This window comes from Prunus dulcis, unplaced genomic scaffold (genome assembly GCF_902201215.1).
Source record: "Prunus dulcis unplaced genomic scaffold, ALMONDv2, whole genome shotgun sequence".
NCBI classification, from domain to species: domain Eukaryota; kingdom Viridiplantae; phylum Streptophyta; class Magnoliopsida; order Rosales; family Rosaceae; genus Prunus; species Prunus dulcis.
This window is the reverse complement of record NW_023010143.1, coordinates 19135-38632: the sequence shown is the minus strand read 5'-3', so window position 1 is coordinate 38632 and position 19498 is coordinate 19135. Positions and strand designations below refer to the sequence as shown.

At 37.6% G+C, this 19498-nt stretch overlaps 2 protein-coding genes across 2 annotated transcripts; one reads left to right on the top strand and one right to left on the bottom strand.

Moving 5' to 3' along the window:
• Positions 1-1736: 1736 nt before the first annotated feature.
• Positions 1737-4000, top strand: LOC117613014 (uncharacterized protein C6C3.02c-like). Its single transcript, XM_034341659.1, has 5 exons — positions 1737-1863; positions 2331-2393; positions 2499-2579; positions 2669-2847; positions 3605-4000. The coding sequence occupies exons 1-5, from the start codon at positions 1845-1847 to the stop codon at positions 3704-3706; spliced, it is 444 nt and encodes a 147-aa protein (XP_034197550.1). The 5' UTR covers positions 1737-1844; the 3' UTR covers positions 3707-4000.
• A 13649-nt stretch (positions 4001-17649) lies between these two features.
• On the bottom strand, positions 17650-19028 carry LOC117613015 (exopolygalacturonase-like). Its single transcript, XM_034341660.1, has one exon. The coding sequence runs from the start codon at positions 18987-18989 to the stop codon at positions 17763-17765; it is 1227 nt and encodes a 408-aa protein (XP_034197551.1). The 5' UTR covers positions 18990-19028; the 3' UTR covers positions 17650-17762.
• Between the last annotated feature and the right edge of the window lie 470 nt (positions 19029-19498).

The window sequence follows — 19498 nt, the reverse complement described above, 5'->3', positions numbered from 1 at the left end:
TAAAATTGTCAAAGGATTGAAAAAAGAACCAAAGAGGGATTGATGAATGATGATGATTACTTACCAGAAAATCAGAGTTTAAAAGAAAAGAAGAAGCCATGAAGTTTTTTTGTTTTGTTTTGAATGAAAAAAGTACTTTTCTTAGATGAGAAATTTTTTTTTAAAAGAATGATCGGAGTAGAAAGTGTTTGGGGGATATATATACTCCTCCTGTGGTTAGCTTCGATGTTTCCTTTTATTTATGTAAAGTTTTAGTTATAATGCAAAAATAATATGGAAACAGCATATAGACCGGCTTCAGCAAGAATCGAACTCTGGCACTACGTTAAATGGAGAAGCGTTGAAGCCAACTCCACCAGATATGCCCTTGTGCAAATGTCTAGCACGCTATACTATATATACAATTCCTATAATATTAATATATATAATATAAAGAAATTTTTTTTCAAGGGGCCCTTAAAAATCGGGGGCCCTGTGCAGTGGCACCACTTGCACCACCCCAGGGCCCCCCCTGACTCGAACTAAGATGTATCGAGTTGATTTTACAAATTTGTTCTTTCATTTGTTATGGATTAAAATCTTTGATATTGATTATGAAATTTATAGCATTGACAATTATTCTTCCACTTAATGGACAAATCCTCAAGGAAAACCCCGAAACCACACAACACACACAAAACTTGTCCATGGGAAAATTGGATATAGTCCATTATGGGGAATGCATTTCCTTCTAGTTGGCCAACATCTTTATTTTTGTTTAAAATATCTATTAGATTTTTATTTTTGTTTCATGTGGTTATTTTGCGGTAACTCTATTTTTATGTGTGTGTGTGCTTACAAGCAACTCAAGGAATTTGCAGGTATAAATGTCATTTGAAAGCAAGATTTGTAGATGCCTAATGTCTATTTTATATAAAGACTTAATCATTTCAATAGCAAGATCTAAGGAAAAGGGTTGACGTTATGCTAATTTGGGATAACATGAAAAAAGTTATTAGGGTTTTGCAGAGTCTCGTTTTCAAAATATAAAAAGTTTCGTGGGCAATTATAGCTTGTAATGTTGTTTCTTCCATGAATTATAGATGATAAGAATACCATTTAATTTTAAGGATATGTATTGTCTAAAATAAATTTAAGAACTTTTACATGTGACCATCTGAAGAAAAATTCATGGATCTACCACTGTTCCTAGTCCTAGAGGCTAATTTATTTGAATAGTTGGCCGGAGAGTCGAGTGGAGGCGGGAAAGAGGTCAGGCCAAACTTGGGCTGGGATGAACTAAAAAATCTGAAGCCCAGTCTGCCCATGATTTGGGACCGGACCGACCCATATTCCCGAAACTTAAACCAGTTTGGGCATTTTATTGGCCTACATGGAACCACGTTAACAGTTTCTAATTCATATTTCTCTGATTTCTTATTTAATTTTTTTTATAAAAAACCTGGCGCTTCTTGCGGCACACGCATATAGCATGAATAAGGAAAGAAAAATGCCGTGGGTTGCTATGAACTTACCAATATGCCCCTAAAATTTTCAGTCCCTCCTAAGACAATTCCGATCTTTTTTGGTTTTTGACCTTATCTCACTACTACGGCCAGGATCTCCTAATCGGTCAATACAAGTTAGCGGTGTGAAAGTCATATAACGAAGCAAGACCTGCAATTCTATCCAATAAAAACCTGCCACGTTTCCGAGCTTACAAATTCTAGGCGCACCGGATTCCCGTTCTTTTGCCTATAAAGCTAGCGTTTTAGGGCTCATACAAACCCAGATAGCTTCCAGACTCTTCGTCTAATTGTTAAATCTTTCTAATTTTCGCCGACTCAAAGCCCTAATTTTCTGCCATGGCTCGCCGATCAGGAGGTTTGTGCTCTCCATTATTTCCTTCAGATCTGCCTCTGTTTCTTATGCTGTAGATCTAATCCACGGTTGAGATATTATTTCAGTTTTCATTTTATTTTTGTTGATTTCTAGGGTTTTAGTTTTGCTGAACAACTAAGTCTCATGAACGGAAATGAAGCACATGAAAATTAGGTCTCTTTCTTGTAGATAAATGTATGCATGTTGTTAGGATTCTGTGGGTTTCTAATTACCAAGAGAATGGAGGTTCTAGGGGTTGTCTATATATTTTTTAACAAATTTGTTTTTACGGATTTTCTTTTATTACGAAAGGAAAGGGGTTGTTGTTGCATTTATCCGGTTCATTTTTTAATTTTATTTTGGAAATTTAGAGACTTGTGCGTTACCATATCGGCAATCGAGCCTAGATTTATTCTTAACTGTTTGCTTGTAAAGAGACAGTTTTAATGTGCTATAAACACCACTTGTAGGTCGTTCTGCCCGTCCAGCTCCAGCTCCTCGTCATGCACCAGCACGCAACCCTCCTCAGACAGGTGCTTATTTGAAACTGGATTTTATTGTATTAAGATTTGTTTTTATTAGCTTATGTCATACTTCCCCTCTCACCTCTAATTATGTTATTTTCTTGATGTGATCAGTCAAACAAGCTCCTCCTCCGGCTCCAGTTCAGGGTGGAGGTGGTGGAATTCTCTCAGGAATTGGATCAACCATAGTTCAAGGTAGATGAAATTCATCTGGTTGCTTGAAGTGGTGCATGTGCAATCATTCAATTCCGTGTAGGATGTCTGATTTTCCCCTTCTGTTGCAGGTATTGGTTTTGGGACTGGAAGTGCTATGGCACACAGGGCCGTTGATGCTGTGATGGGTCCTCGCACTATTCAACATGAAACTGTAGTCTCTGAGGCTGCTGCTGCTGCTCCAGCACCCATTTCTAGCAGCATGAGTGGTTCTGATGCCTGTAGTAATCACTCCAAGGCCTTCCAAGATGTATGCAAAACTCTACATCCTTTTCCTTATATTTTCCTGAAAATTTACATAAAGTGTTTGAATCTTTCTTTGTTCTGTTTATGGGGGAGTGAGTAGGGGTTAGTAGACAATATCACCTTGTATGTGTTTGAATTTTTGTTTTCTTGTTCTGTTATGAAGCATGTTTTTCGTGATATGGTTAGAAATTGTTTTCAAACTTTTCAAACTTTTCAAACTTTATGACTTGCTAGAAATTGTTTGTACCCATTTTGTTATTTTTTAATTGTGACCATAATTATTTTGTATTTGTTGTTATGTCTTTGCATAAGTAAGCACAGGATCCCCAATAGAATTTCTATTCCAAATATCCTGTTTTCCTCCGTTCAAGTGCTTTTAAGAACAGTGCTCTAACTTTTTGCATGGATGTCCTTTTGGGTTGTATGGTGAAATACTTCAAAAGGAGAAGCAATGTATTCTTTTTCAGAAGATAGAACAACACTAAATCTTCTTGCATGTTTAAAGACATTAATCCTTTATGGCTTTGGCGAGGTCAAGGTTTGGATAATTGTGTAATGGTGTTCATTTTCATGCAACGGGTTTTCATCTCTAACTAATGGAAAAATGAATTATTTTTGCACAAATGGTTTCATTGTTGTGTTATTTTATCATGAAACCCTATTGTTTCAAAACATTTTTGTAATGAATTTGGCTAAGAAAATGTTAAACTGAAATGAGGGGATGGTTTCAGATCTAACTTTTGTTGGTGTTTTCATTGTAGTGTGTCAACCACTTTGGAAGTGATATCAGCAAGTGCCAGTTCTACATGGATATGCTGTCCGAGTGCAAGAAGAACTCTGCCTCCGGCATGTTGAGTGCCTAAGCACTACCTATTTTTCCATTTGATGAATTGAAAGTGTTAAACTTTGCGCAGTTTATTCTTCTACCCTGTGCCTGTCATGATGGTGAATTAGTGGTGTATTGTGGGGAAAGGTTTATATGAATCTTTTATATGCATGGTAGAACATGCTGCATTACGTAGTTTATCGAACTTGGTACTTGTTTGAAGTATCTATGTCTGTTACAATCTGTTCCGAAATAATGATTTTTTGGGGTTATGATGGCCAATGTGGTTATGATTTAATAGAAACCCTCTCGTTTGTGGTGTTTTGCGCTAGATATACTCTGCTGAAATTTGCTATCTTCCAAGTTTTATCTCCTTTCCAGTTTTCTGGCCTTTAGATTAACTCTGTATCTACCTCATGGTCTAAATCCTACAGCGGCGGGTTAGGATTTGGAGATTTGGGTAGTACTAAAAATTTGCATGAAATGAACCGTATTATTTCTTTTGTTTGGGTCCTTTCTGGTCTCTGGAAGATTGACCAAAACACGGTTCGTGATTTCCTTTTGGCAACTGAGCAACAGGAACATTATCGCTTATCACTACAAGAGTAACTTTGCCAACCTAATTAATGTATTATTGAGCACCGATAGTATCTCTATACGAACTCCATTTTTGGACACAAGTACTCTTCCTCATTGATTTTTTTTTTTAGTAGCGTTCATGAGTGCTTTCAAACCTCTATCCACAGGGCTTGAGGCAAAGAGCTCAACAGACTGAGCTCTCTCTATCCACAAGGCTTGAGGCAAAGAGCTCAACTGACTGAGTGTTTATCCCGAAAAGGACTCGCCGGCCATTCGCTTGGGGGTTTGGCCGTGGAGTTTGTTTGTTGCGATTGCGAAGGCGTGCCATTGTTGGCACTGAAAAACTCCAACAGACTGAAAAACTCCAATAGTAACTGATAGAAGCTGAAATTAAACGAAAATGGAAATGACAGAAGTTTATCGGAATATTTATCTATTCAGACAACTTGAAAGAATAATGAAGTACATAAATAACACATCCTGAAAATTTCTCTATTCAGACCTGGTACATAAAATTAAAATGGGGACTGAAGATTTCTCTATTCAATCTTGTACAAGGAAATATCATACCAAGAGTTGGCAGAGCAAGATAAAGAAAATTCATCAGGAGTTATCAACTGGAAATTCAGAGAATGAAAAAGGAAGGCTGTTTCAAGCTTTTGAGTTGGGTTTATAGACGTTGAGTCTGGTTTTTGTTGGTTGAGTTGTGTGTCTTTTGTTGATGATTTCTCCTTCAATTTATAGAGAATGGAGGTCGTTGAGTGGACCAACAGTTAATTTGAAGTACCCACTTGCCATTGATTTTGGTGAGTGGGTCGCAGAAAATATAAGTTAACCCAAAAAAGTTGCTAAGAGGCTTTGATGTGATTTGACAGAAGCTACCACTATTAGACTTAAAGAAAGTATCAGTCAACTTGCTATTGATTGGTGAGTGACAGCCAAAATTAGTTGGCTAAAAGACAAAAAGAAATGTAGAGAGAATTGATTGGTGAGTGACAGCCAAAATTAGTTGGCTAAAAGACAAAAAGAAATGTAGAGAGAATGACCACCATATCTACTTCTTTCTTTATTCATTCTTTAAGTCCTCTTGCATATTATTTTATTCTTCTTTCAACATTGTGTAGACTTTTCACGTTTTGAACTTTGGCTTTATTTTAATATTCTTCACAGGGAATATTAAATTATTTCCATCTACCACATCTTCATTTTATTCTTCTTTGAATCAACTCACTTGTGATGAAGTCCCTCCATTGATAAAGTGAAACTTGATTTGCAGCCACTAAGTTTCTCCTCCGAATGTGCCTTGATGTATAATAAACTGGGAATGCTAGATTGATCCAATTGCTGCAAATTTCGGATATGTAGTTCCCCACATAAGTAGGAACAACATTCATGAAGAACTCAATTCCATTTGAGCAATGAAAAATCTGATTTAGAATTGTTGTAATTGACTGGTCGTCACAGACTGCTGTCATGAACAGAAATCATGATTAATGCTCTGAAGATTCAATATTTGAGCAAATGACGCCAAGTTCGGATATGTCGTAGTAGACATCCAAATGAACAACTTTCATGAAGAATGAATGTTCATATAAGGACTGGAAGCTGGCCCGAATTGCCACTGTTTTCAGCTTTCGCTGTTGCTGGTATGTCTCTGATGTTTGGTGTCGTGAGGATCCCACATTTATCCGAATGATCCCAAATTTGGATATGTTTCAGTAGACATTCTAATGAACAACTTTCGTGGAGAGAGAAAATTCATTAGAGTATTGGAATTAGGCCCGAATTGGGCCCGAATTAGGCCCGAATTGCTGCTATAAGCTTTTTGCTGGCGCTGTGCATCTGGTATTTTCAGCTCTTAGGATTCAAAATTTGTCCGAATAAACACAAATTTGGATATGTTGCAGTAGACATAGAGATGAACAACTTTCATGACGAGCGAAACGTGATTTGAGCGCTGGAAGTTGAAGTTTTGGCCCACTCCATCTGACTGCAGCAATGCATGTCTAGCCTTATTTTGGCCATTTTGATGTTCATGGAACATTATCTACCATTTTAGGCAAAAACACAATTTTTGGTACAAACACTGAGTTATATCTATCCACAGAGCTTGAGGTAAAGAGCTCAACCGACTGAATTATACCCCACCGTCTATAAAATCTTTCTTGGTTGAATAAGATAGAAGCATACAATACAACCACAAACAGCCAGTACCTGATTATTTAGAGCAAACATGGATTTGTTTCAGACATAGGAATAATACTAAAAGCTGTTTAACAAAAGGAACAGAAGCATGCGCGGCTCACTGCTTCCTCCCATTCCCTGCAATTTTTTGTCTCTCTCTGTCTCTGTCTCTGTCCAGGTAAAGAAGCTTAGTTATAATTTAGCTAATCTTGATGATGCTATATATATAAACCTAAACGGTAATTGTGTAAGTGGTTTCATTCTTTCTTAATGTACAAATTGAAAAAAGTAGAAACAAAATTTAGCTTAAGATTTTGTCAAGAGCGTCTCATGGTTCACTAGAAAAACGAAGGGTCTACCAAACAATTTTGAGAACCTTCACTAGGTGGATCTTAAATAAAATTTAGTTGACCATTTAGTGTTCTGTTGTTGACTTACTAATAAAAAGAAATATGAAGTAGACTTGGGGCCGAAGCTGTATGTTTGAAGCGGATCAAATCAATAAGCAATAATTAGGGAACCAGAAAAGAAAAGAAGATTTATGCATGGCCAGTTTTCCCTAGTGTTTATACACGCTGTTTTTCCCATTCTGACCCCACATAGAAAAATGACGTGGCAAGGACCCATTAAGCTAAGCTTTGGGCCTAAAAATAGAAGTATCCAAGCCCAAAGCGAAAACAAGGGGTCGGACTTACAAACCCTCTCTTTGCTTTCATGAGCGTCATCGACTGTAGGGGCTTGTACGCCGCACAAAGTACTAACACTAAGGGCATGTTTACGTATCAGTAATGGGTATGAGAGGAAAGTAAATAATTTCCATTCTTGACTTTTCATGCGTTTATTTGCAATCAGGAATGAAAAAAAAAAGGGTCCCACCTCAAAATTCATATTTACATCCCATCAGCACTAGGTATCAGATCAACTAGGCGGGAGTAGTCGATACGATTCCCATTCATGTTTTTTCTTAGTAACTTCCAAAAATATCATTGCCACTTTATCATAATTCCAAAACACCCCAAACCCAAAAAAAAATAAAAACTCACGCCAAGAAGTTCCAAGACGCTCCAACCCTAAAAAAAAAAAAAAACTCATTTCCAAGAAGTTCCATGTATTTAATGTATGAAGATTAAGTAGGTTATTATTATTTGACTGTTTACTAGTTACGTAGATGAAAGATATATATTTATTGGAGTTTATTTTTTCGTTTGAAATTGGCTCTGGACAAAGTGTTATTAACATTGTCATTGAACTGGGCTCTTGCTATTCATTTTGTTCAGCATATTGATTACTCATGTTTGCACCGCCTTACTAGTTTGATGCAGGATTAGTTTGGTCTCCTTAGCCACTTTGAGAATTATATATGTGTTGTGGAGTGAAAATTAGTAGGGCATTTTAGTAATCAAATTAATTTGGATTTTGATTCATGAAAATTAGTAAACAATAACAATAGGGATCAACCCCATTCCTTTGCTAATTCCATATGTTTAGTAAACAGCTTAATGAGAATGATTCTTCCCATACCGATTCAATAGTTCTTCGATTCCTAAATTTTCTAATTTCTTACTTTCTCCATTACTGATACGTAAACATACCCTAAGAAGGACGGCTTTCTTCCCAAATCCACTCGTCCCGTGGATTATTTTATTCGAGATAATCCTGTAGTTGGCCGAAAAGATTTTGAGGTCAACACCAAAAACTTTGGAAACTTATTTTTTTACTTTTTGTTCCTTAATTACAAGAACTCTTGACCATCGCTATAGATGCATAGCTGAAAAGTCAAAAAAATTCCAAAGGAGAAAAGAGAATGCATCAGTTGGTAGCTTAAACAACTTTCCATAGGGCACTAACTGTTCAGTACTTCCACAGAACAAAACCAAGACTCATAGGCCGGCAGAATAAGGTACCTTAAAGCAACTAGAAATAATGACCAATCAACTTGTTGGTCCTTTTTCTCGCGAACACCCTTTTTGATGGTCTTGATAGACTTGGATCTGATTGCTCTGCAGAGTGAGGAGGTCGTTGGATCAACACCAATGTCCCGATCGATTTTCTAGCTCGCAAAGAGGATTTTTTCAATTTCTGAACAAAATTGAAAGTTGAATCAGGTTCAACAAAAACTAGCAAGCTCGGGCTGGGCCCTGTCGGCTTGTTCCTTCTGTTTTGATTAAGAGTTGCATAGGCGTGCCACTATTGGGTATAAGACCAGTCTAATAGACCTGGTATGAGGGATGTAGGATGTTGATTTGTTGTGTCTGCATTTACTCTGGACTTCTGCTCAGGCCATTGTGCTCCAAGTGGGGTACTGGCTTGGATGGATTTTTTTTCTATGCCTAAATCAAGAGGACTTCAATATTCTTTCATTTATGTGTGTCGGTCTAATAGATACGAGCAACACCTAATCAAACAAGGAGGGAACCAAGATCGTGGTTAATGATACCCTATATGGGTTTAGGAACCTAATTTAAATTCAATCAACCCTTAGACTGGGTCAAGATTCCAGTCAATTCGAGCTCAGCGATGTAGTTTGGGCTTGAATTAAACTTTTCCTTTTGGACTAACAGGGTCCTATTCAAGCCTAGACCTCTACTTTAGGTCTGAATGATAAATTTAAATGATACAAAGGTGGGAAATTAAATTAATCTATAGAGATATTTAAAATATATAAAAATAATTAAATAGCAGATACTCAATGAAACTGTTATAATAAACTCCGAGTTCTCTTCATCTAATTTTAACTTGATAACAAGGAAGAACGAGAGTTCTGATTTATCCATTTAACTAATTCAAAATATCAATTACAATGCAAGGAAAAACTGGAGATTTCTCTATCCAGTTAGATGGATACATGAATTCAATTTGATCATTTGAAAGAAATCATACCATGGAGATGGCGGAGCAACAAAAAGATGAACACATGAGTTGTCAACTGGTTATTTGGAAATTAAGTAGGCTTGTTTGAAAAGATCTTGAGTTTTCCAAGTATTTTTGAGACGTTGCGTCTAGTTTTGGAGAGAGAGTCCACTTCTTCTATTGTGGAGGCTCTTTATTTATAGGCAAGGAACTTCAATGATGAAAGCTGAAAGAAGATATTTGGCTGCTATCCAAAGTCAGCTATTGATCTGTTGATCTGGACTGGTTCATAGGTGAAAGGATGGAATATCTTTGACAAAACCAGACTTGATTTCTTTGTACCCGAAAATCTGGTTGGTAATTCGACTCCCTTTGGTTATGGTGGCTTTTATCCAGCTTGCTTTCTTGTTGGGAGAGAAGAAGGTCAAGTCACCATTAATGGTGACAATCCTTCTTCAGACCCTCACATAGGTCTATGTGCAATGGTTACCAATCTTTTTAACTTTAGTGTGGCTCAAAGACTTGGGCTACTTGACGCTTGGGCTTCACAAATATGTTCCCTTGAGAGATAGATCATTTTCAGCCTATTTACAAAATATGGTACAAACACAACTTGAATAGATTCACGCGATTTATCATTATTGATAAACAGGATAATTGCAGAAAACATATACTATTTACGAAGGAGAATATGATTTTGTAGAGATTCAAACAAATATTTCTGCCTCTATAGCCTTTGAATATATAACATGGTTATCTATCAAGAATGAGTATTGGAAACATGTCAACTCATGCTTCTCATGTGGTATAACTCATGGGAATCTAAATTATTATGTCTTTTCTTCTCATGCACAAGGAATAAAAAATTTATGTGGGTTTCAGGTTGTTTACACCCACTTAGATCGACCAATACAGAGGTCACATGTGGACTAAAAGGCACCATCGGTAGAGCAACATTCGGCACCCCTCACTGTCGAGCGCAACACCAAACTCCTTATCGGGAAATTACCTATTAGGACACGTGGAGCCACCACATGAAATGTCCACAGTCCCACATCGAAGTTTTACACAACTTCCAAGACTTATAAAAGTGGGCACAAGTCCCAAAAAGGAGGTAGAGGAGACTTTCGGCAAATGAGCTCTATCCAGATTATTACACACTCTGAACTTTTTTTTACTTAAGCATCGGAGAGCCTTTGGCCGGTACCACACTGGTGCCCAAGGGCTTACCAAGCGTTTTCTATCTTGCAGATCATTCACTCTACCAAAGTCTTGGAGGTGCTGAAGGCAAAGACATCACGAAGTTGGGCCCCAAAGTGTTGAACCATTTTTGAGCATCAACAGTTTTACGCCGTTTGTGGGAAACGATAATCGACCCACTGTCTCTATCACATGGGGACTGCATCTATACCAACCTTTCTGCCAACAGAAGGGATACCGTTCGGTAAGCAAAGCGGAGCAAGCTCAGCTCTGCCCCCATGCATTCCGGTTGGTAATTTGTCAACATCGCAAACCACTGTCGAAGCAGAACTCTTAGCCTAGATTGCGGCACTTCGGTAGGACATGGCGAAATTGCAGGAACACAACAATATTCTCTCGTCAAATGTGGATGAAACACAACAACAACTCAATCAGTAGCGGACTCAGACCATTCAGACTGATCAATCTTCTCAGAGCTTGCAAACCCCTAATCGGTAGAAGAAGGGAAAAAAGGACGCGAAAGTAGCACCCGCACTTTCCAAACGCTTGGTTGTCTCAGCTCCCAAGAATAAGCCCCATCTGCCCCAAAAGGTTTACTCCGATTGTTGCCACCGCTTGATGGATTAACAAGAAGAAAGAGACAGGTCACCGATCAGGAGGCACGCCTTAGCGACTTATGAATGCGAATCCCATGCTTGGCCCATTGAAGCTGGGATTAGTATGCCAGCTTGATTTTGATCCTTCCACTATATTAATTGAAGATTATCAGACAAACGTGTATATATATATATATATACATTTATTCTCTCATAAGGACGGTCTGCACGTTATTATCGTGCGGGCGCCATTGTAAACAAGGAGTACATTTTTAAAATAAATTAATATGTAGATAGTGGCAATACTTGTTATTTATAAGAATTTTTTTTAAGTATAGCCGCACGGCTATACTATTTAAATATTCGAATGTATGTCAAGCGTATAGCCGCCCGGCTATACTGCATAAAAGTTTATTCTTTTTTGTAATTAAGTAATATCTTACCATTTTAAAATTACTTTAATTCTTATGTATTTAGTGAATAATTAGTATTGAAATATTTTACTAATTTCAATATTTACTTCATAAATTGTAATTAATTATTTTAAATTATTTTGTGGACTTTGTTTTTTATTTAATTTTCTACAAAATTAGTTTATTTTGTTTAATATGTTCGAATATTTTAATAGTATAGCCATGCGACTATACTATTAAAATATATTAATATTTAAAGAGTATAGCCATGCAGCTATACCTGTTCAATATATTCGGGTTTTAAGAGTATAGCCGCAAGACGATACTATTAAAATATTCAGACATATTGAATATTCGAACATACTAAATAAACTAATTTTGTATAAAATAAAATAAAAAAAAGTCCACAAAATAATTTAAAATAATTAATTACAAGTTTTTAAGTAATTTTTTAAAGTAGTAAAAAATTTAAATACTAATTGTTCACTAAATTTATAATAATTAATGCAATTAAAAAAGGCTAAGATATTTCATATTTACAAAAAAGAAGGCGCTGGTATTGTGCCTTTTTGGTTGGCAACTGGCCCATGTCTTCTCACAACTTGTGATTTATCTCAATGGGTGTGTCAGCATGCTTACATCCAAGCATTCTTGTTTTAGTGTGTAGATCCATCAGATACTTCCTTTGAGACAAAAATGTACCAGTTTTTGACCTTGCTAGTTCAATTCCGTGGAAGTCTTTAAGAGCACCTAAATCCTTCATCTCAAATTACTGAGACAAATACTTTTGTAGCTTATGTTGCTCTCTTGTGTCATTCCCAATTACAACAATGTCATCCACATAAACAATTAATGCAGTGATATTTCCTTCATCACACTTCAAGAACAGGGTGTCATCTGAATTACTTTGAGTGTATCCAAAATTCTTCATGGACTTAGTAAATCTGCCAAACCATGCATTCAGAGATTGTTTTAACCCATATAATGACTTTATCCGCTTGCAAACTTGATTTTTCTTTTCAGGAGCTAAATTACATCCTAGTGATAAATCCATGTATATCTCTTCTACCAAGTCTCTGTGTAAGAAGTCATTCTTAACATCGAACTGATGTAGTGGCCAATCTAGATTTGTTGCTAGAGACAGTAGGACTCTGATAGTGTCGATCTTGGTTATTGGGGCAAAGGTCTCTTGGTAGCCTACCCCATATCTCTGTCTGTACCCTTTCGCCACCGATCTAACTTTATATCTTTCAATGGATCCATCTGCTTTGAGTTTCACAGTATAGATCAACCCGCATCCCACAGTCTTCTTTCCATAAGGTAAAGGCACGAGCTCTCATGTCGCAATCTTCTAGAGACTATCCCAAAAATCACTGTTCAATTGATTATTTAATTGTGGATTTACAATTTTGCCCTTGGGGTAGGGTTACTTTAGTCACTTTTCGATATGGAATTATTTTGAGGAGTTCAGTGACACCATTTCGTAGAGCTCGCTCTCACGAGTTTGTAGACACGTAGTGGGCTCAAATCGGAATTATAACAAAGAAGTTGTGGTCAACGGAAGTGCAGTGGCACAAACGTAAATTTTTTAAAGTTGGGTTTTAAAATACCCAGTCAGCCTCTCTCTCTCTCTCTCTCTCTTTTTCTACGCACACGACTTTCTCTCTTTACCCGAGCGGCAGCAAATTTTCGACGGCGATTTTGTCGTCGTCCGGTGTCCAATTTGAGCAAAATTGGTTGCAAAAGTTTTGTATCAATGTCCTCTATCTTACCCAAATTTTCCCAGCTCAAGAACCCAAGGAAATTAAACTGGAACGACTGGAAGTTTGGGTGATTTTTGAAGTTTCCGACGTTGTTTTCGGCGATCCCAGTGGCGGTTTTCGTCAATCTAGGTATGAATCTTCATCCCATCCACGTGCTCTAGTTGTCTATGCTTGTATCTTGGATCAATTTTGAGGTTTTACATGTCGTTCAAGATACCTATTTTAGCTGACGGTTTCGGCTTCAATTCCGCTAGTTCCCACTAGTTTTTGGCCGTGCTCCAAGAACAAAACTTGATCTCCTAGTAAGTCTGAATATGTTGGCACAGGTATTCTCCAGTAGTTTGGAGATTTTCCGTCGTTGGAAAATCTTTTAAGACACCCACGCGCTGCAGGCAGTAGGTGGCGGCCCATAGAGTTCTAAATTGTTATCCTTGTTGTCCTGAGCATGATGGTATGCTTGAATTTGGATTTGATTTTCGTTTGAAGTCGAACGGATATTGCACCTATTATGCCATATCTGGGTTCAATAGGTTTGGACCGTTCAATCGGTCCCATTTTCTAATGCGTTGTTCCTTGTACTTCTAGGATTTGTGTTGGAACTGGTGGATCGAGAATGGGAGTCCCGAATACTTCTAATCAATGATTCTAGGGTTAAATAAACCGGTTATCGTGCGATCGAGAACAAACTCTGGAAACTTGTTAAGTAGACCTTGTTGGACTTATAGTAAAGTTTGGATTGAAAATCGGAGGTTGTGGGCCCCGCAGGCCCAATTGGTCAAATTCAACGATCGTGGTCAAACCGACCGTTAGATCGTGACGGGACTTCTAGAATGGGCTAAACTTTTGGTTATGGACCAATAGGAATTGTCATATAACAATTGGGGTCGTGGGCTCTTCGAGCCTAGTTGACTTAGATTGTGGGCTTTGTTGGCTCAGTTGAGGCCTTTTAGTAGTTGTAATTGTAATTGGAGTTTGTTTTAAAATGGTATTTTGTTTTGAGTGTTTTATTAAATTTTTATGAATTATTATGTAATCGCTTTTACTTTCCATGAATAAGGAATGGCTTGGATAACCGGATTTTGGCATGAACAAGGAATTAATTAAATGCCTGATTGTATGTCTATATTTAAATATATGCTCGGTGGCTTGAAATAAATGAATGATGGATACTAGTTTTCTCAATAGTATATTGTACATATTTGAATGTAGATTGAGAACAATTTTGAAAGATTATGCATGGTCAAGTTCAAGTTAAGGAATGTTGGGATTGATCTCATTTTAAAAAGGGATTTTTGGTTATCTATTTGAGAATTGATTTTTGGAAAGTTGAGAAAGAATTTGGAAACTAGATTTGTGAAAGTGGATTAGTGGAAAAAGAGGAATTTTATGATAAGTTTCGGAAAATGGTTTTCAAAACCCACCACCGGAGTACAGCCCCCCCAGTTGCCTTCGGAACAGTCTAGTCATTTATGACAATGCCCACGAGTCTCGGGGACCCCTGAACCATGTGGTGCGAGGATTTTCGTTCTCGGTTGATTATATCTTCCTGAGTCCTGCGAGGGGATTTGACGGATATGAGTTTCGAGCTGATCACCCGATTCTGCGAGGATATGCGTTCTCGGGCTGACCACGTGTTCCTCGAGTTCTGCGAGGACGTGCGTTCTCGGGTTGCCTACGTGTCCCCAGACTTCTGTGAGGATATGAGTTCTCGGGCTGACCATGGGTCCCCCGAGTTCTGCAAGGATGTAACATATATGATACTTGGAATTGACGCAATATTATTGGAATTGACGGATTATGATTTGGGGTATGCATAGGTGGAGAGTATGTGAGTTTGGAGACGTTTTAAACTAAAATTGATGATTTTATCTTGGTACTTATTGGTGAAAGTTTTAATACATGTATTCAGATTTATGAGACAAGGATTGAAAGTTTTCTAAATTTTAAGGATTGTATACAATTCACAACTATTTTCTTGAGTGATGAGTTTGTTTCTACATGTGAAAGATGGAAGCATGTTTTATTCAAACCATTGATATTGATATTAAGGTTTCACGTGGCCAATGTTATTTTAATAATTTTCTTGTTTTCCTACTTATCTGTAATGAGCTATTATATATATGTATTTCTATATGCACATATGTGATAGGTGGAAGATTGTTCTAAAATCAATATCTTTTGCTCAAGTTTCAGCGGATTGATTAGAGTTTGAAGCTTTTGGTTTTAGGAAAGTGCGATGGAATATTTAATTCATATGCTTACATATGGGTTGAACTTTATTTTCTTGCATAAAAAACTACGTGTGGCTTGATCCCTTCAGTAAGGGTACTTGGGCAACCTATGCTAACCTTGGTGCAACCGCAAGTTTTTGATTGTTTGTTATGTTCAGTTTTGTAAAGTTGATTGTGCTGAACGCTCGGGACTATTTGAGTTTGCTGTGCATGTGCCTTTTTCAAGGGAGACTCTACCGGTTTTCCAATAAAAGTCAAACCCTAAATCAGTTTTTGGATTAGGGCAAGAAGCGTATTTTGGTCATTCGTGCCTGACACCTGCCAGGGGGTGGACAAAATCGGGTTTGACACGAATTCCAAAGTCTAATTTGGGTCGGGTCCTGTCATCGCAATTATTCATTCATGACTTCTTTCCATTTTGAGTCTTCTAGTGCTTTAGTCACACTATTGGGGACATATATATCTTCCAACTGCTCCATAAAGTATACATGTGACTCTAATAATCTGCTTAGAGATATATAATGATTGATTGTGCATTTTCCTTTTGCTTTAAGATCTGCTTCGTACTGTAATCGAGGTTTACCACGATTCTTTCTTTCTGGAAGTTGGTATATAGGGGTATCTGCATCCTTTATGTTTTCTGAAATCAAATCATCATGGTATATTTCATTAGTGTTATTAGTTTCAGGAGGAGATGTTACCTAAACGACTTCTTCAGAAGGTGATTGGTGTGGTACTAAAGCTGAATGTGGGTCCGAATTGGGCAAAATCTCAAAAAACAGTTCAACTTCCTCCTAATGATTTTGGCAACGTGGAGTTGATCGATCATTTTTCACTGGCGACCGGTTGTTTTGACACAGAGGCTTAATGTTCGGGAAAGGAGGACAAAGCGATCGGTAGTTTGGCCAAAGCGACCAGTCATTTTGACATAGTGGCTTTGGCTGTGAAGGAATAAAAGGGGGTGACCGGCGACACAAATTCACCAGGATAGTTCTATCCCATCAAAGTTCGCCGGGATAAGTCTATCCCGTTAAAGTTCGTTGGGCTAGGTTTATCCCGACAAAATTCGCCGAGACATGTCTAGTGTAGGTTCGGTTACGTCATATTAACCCAAGACAGAGAGCGAAACCTAAATCATAAAGCCCTAGGTCGAGTTATGTGATTATCCAAGCCTAATTGAGTCCTAAGTGCCCTACAATAGTTTTATAGCTAGAGTTTAAGGCTTGCGAACGATTTTGGAACAAGTTCGGACATGTTCGAAAGCTAGGGTTTTTGGTTCGAGACTTGGATTTAGAGTTTGGAGATTAAAATTCGATTTTTAGAATTTTTAAATAATTGAAACTATTTTTAAAATAATTTTAAATTCCGCAAAATTATTTAAGATAATTAAATATAATTAATTTGTATTTGTTAAGTAATTTTTATGAAATTAATTGAAATATTTAAATACTAATTCTTCACTAAATAGTATAGCCGCGCGACTATACTATTTAAATATTAAATATAATATTTTAACGGTATAGCCGTGTGGCTATACTCCATAAATATAATATTTTAACAGTACAGGGCTATTTCTAGCATTTCATGAAAGAATTTGTAAAAGATTTATGTAATGGCCCCCACAGTAAGTTATTCACACTCTTGGTCCCTCTAAAAATTATTTTCTAGTTTCACCCTCCCTTTTTTTTTTAAAAAAAAAAAATTGTGAAAGATTTCATTAATTTGATAAACTTGGAGTATTATCCAATAACAATGAAGGAATTAAGTCATGGAGGCTCTTCCTCTAATCAAAAGATTCTTGATCTAACAACAAGGCATGTCTAGCAAGGGACTGAGCCACCTTATTACATTCTATGGAGCTATATCGCCATCTCATCAGAGAGAAAGAATGTGTGAGGCATTTAGCTTCTTTAAAAAGGTGACCTTCCACACATGCAAATCCTCCCCATCTTTCTCAAGAGCAGTAATAATGTATTGTGCATCCCCTTCCACTTCAATAGTCCCGACAAAATTTCGGCGAAAAAGATCTATCGATTGTTTTTTATATAAGACAGAGAAATATCATGCGGTGTTACTGCCAAATTCACAAGGGAAGTTTTCAGTGATGAAAATTGGGATCAAACAGGTCAACAATGGTATAAGAGGGCTCTAAATCCTGTTGGCATTGATGAAAATTGTGTTGTGTATTGATTTATCTTGGACAAAGGAGAGAACATGTAGCACAAAAGCAAAGTAGAACACATCAATTTATGTATAGAGAACATTAATTAGTACTTTCTACTTCTTGGATAAAGGAAGAGGTGCCAAGGACGATGTAGCACAACCAAGAGCCTTTGTCACGCCAGTAATTGTGGGCTTGACATTAGAACACATAGAGGTAAGAGGGCCTTTGTTTCCACCGTAGGTGAGATCAATGTCAGTCAACTCCACATTCTCACACGGTATGCCCGTGGTACATACAAGCTTGACTGCAAGTGGAGTGAAAGATGAGCCCTTAATGTTCTTGAAGCTAACATTGTTGATCTTAACTTTTGACGGAGGCTTTTGTTCACACTGAGTATATGGGCAGTACAATTGGTCTATGAGGATAGGGTTACTGACATTAACCATGATAATATCCTCATAGTGTATACCCGAGGCAATGCTAGGCGAAGGAGAATCTGGAAATGTTTTGATTCTCACACCGTTCTCCGTATTAGCCAGGGTGCAGTTCTTAACTATGATCCCGGTCACATCCTTTTCTTCCTTATATTTTCCAAGGCTTCCAATGCTTATTCCATGGCCTGGCCCACAAGTAACATCAGTCACTGTGATTTCATGGGAGTCATCACCAATAGAAATACAGTCATCCCCAGTTCCAATCTTTGAATGAGTAATGTTGATAGCAGTCGAAGCCCCGATATGGATTCCATCTGTGTTTCTGCTCTCGTCAGGTGCTGTGATGGTAAGCTGTTGAAATGTAGTATGGTTGCACCGAAAAACATGCATGTGGAAAAATTTGCTGTTAAGTGAAGTTATGTCCTGAACTTTGGAATTTGTGAGGAATTCGAACCGCAGATTAACGGGAAGAGGTTTGCAATTTTTGTTTTTGTGGCAGTCATTTTGATTCCAAGAAAGTGCTCCTTGGCCATCAAAAGTCCCACCACCTGATAAGGTGAGCATGTCAATGTACTGAAAACCAACCCAAGTATCCGGTCTTGTGAGTTGGCCAGCGTCTGCTGGAGCCTGCAATGTGCCTTGAACTTGCATCTCAATAGGAGCCTTACAGGGGCCTCTGAAAGTTGCTTCTTTTAACTTGTATGTCCCGCTCGGAACAACAACTTTACTCGCGGATGGCGATGCACATGCATCACTCCAAGCCTTGGCCAAGGCCGTACTGACATCAGAGCCAGGCTTTGCACCGTATGTTGCACTCGTCACGTCAAACACACTAGCATGAGCTTTAGGTGTAGATGCTAACATTAAGCACAAAAGCATTGCCAAGAAACTTAATTTCATAGCCATCTTGATTTTCCTTCCACTTTGTTATTTTATTCTCTGTTTTTTTTCCTTTGGAAGGATGATGCAACTCCATTTTGAGTTGAGGCCAATTTATAGTCCGATTGGGAAGGCTCAACACCATCAAAGTATCCAACCAATCACTAACTATTTTTATAAACAGTTGCATTCTAGCTTAGCTTTATATCCTATAATTAGTAAGCTGTTTAGCCTTGAGAATATTCATCACCAAAGTGCTAAGCTGTTTGTAGTACTGCTATCCTCCTCCACACCCCGAAATATATGTATATTCCAAAAAAGGAGGACCAAAACCATGCATATACACCTGGATAGAGTTAACAAGATCAACAGGAAAAGACCATGATTATTTGCACAAACAATTTGTATTTCTTATACGTTTGTATTTCGCTGTTCCGAAAGTTTTGCCGCAAGACTTGCCTACAAATTAGACTGTTCATTGCATCCATGTTTATAGAGATGCAAGCCATATAAGCTCAATCTAGAAATTGCTAACA

What these genes read in the sequence shown, in the direction of transcription:
- LOC117613014 (XM_034341659.1), top strand. An exon ending in ACGCAACCCTCCTCAGACAG is followed by an intron (nt 2,394 to 2,498) that starts GTGCTTATTTGA and finishes TGATGTGATCAG; the next exon opens with TCAAACAAGCTCCTCCTCCG. An exon ending in TGGATCAACCATAGTTCAAG is followed by an intron (nt 2,580 to 2,668) that starts GTAGATGAAATT and finishes CTTCTGTTGCAG; the next exon opens with GTATTGGTTTTGGGACTGGA.
- LOC117613015 (XM_034341660.1), bottom strand. Translation starts at nt 18,989, where the DNA reads ATGGCTATGAAATTAAGTTTCTTGGCAATGCTTTTGTGCTTAATGTTA.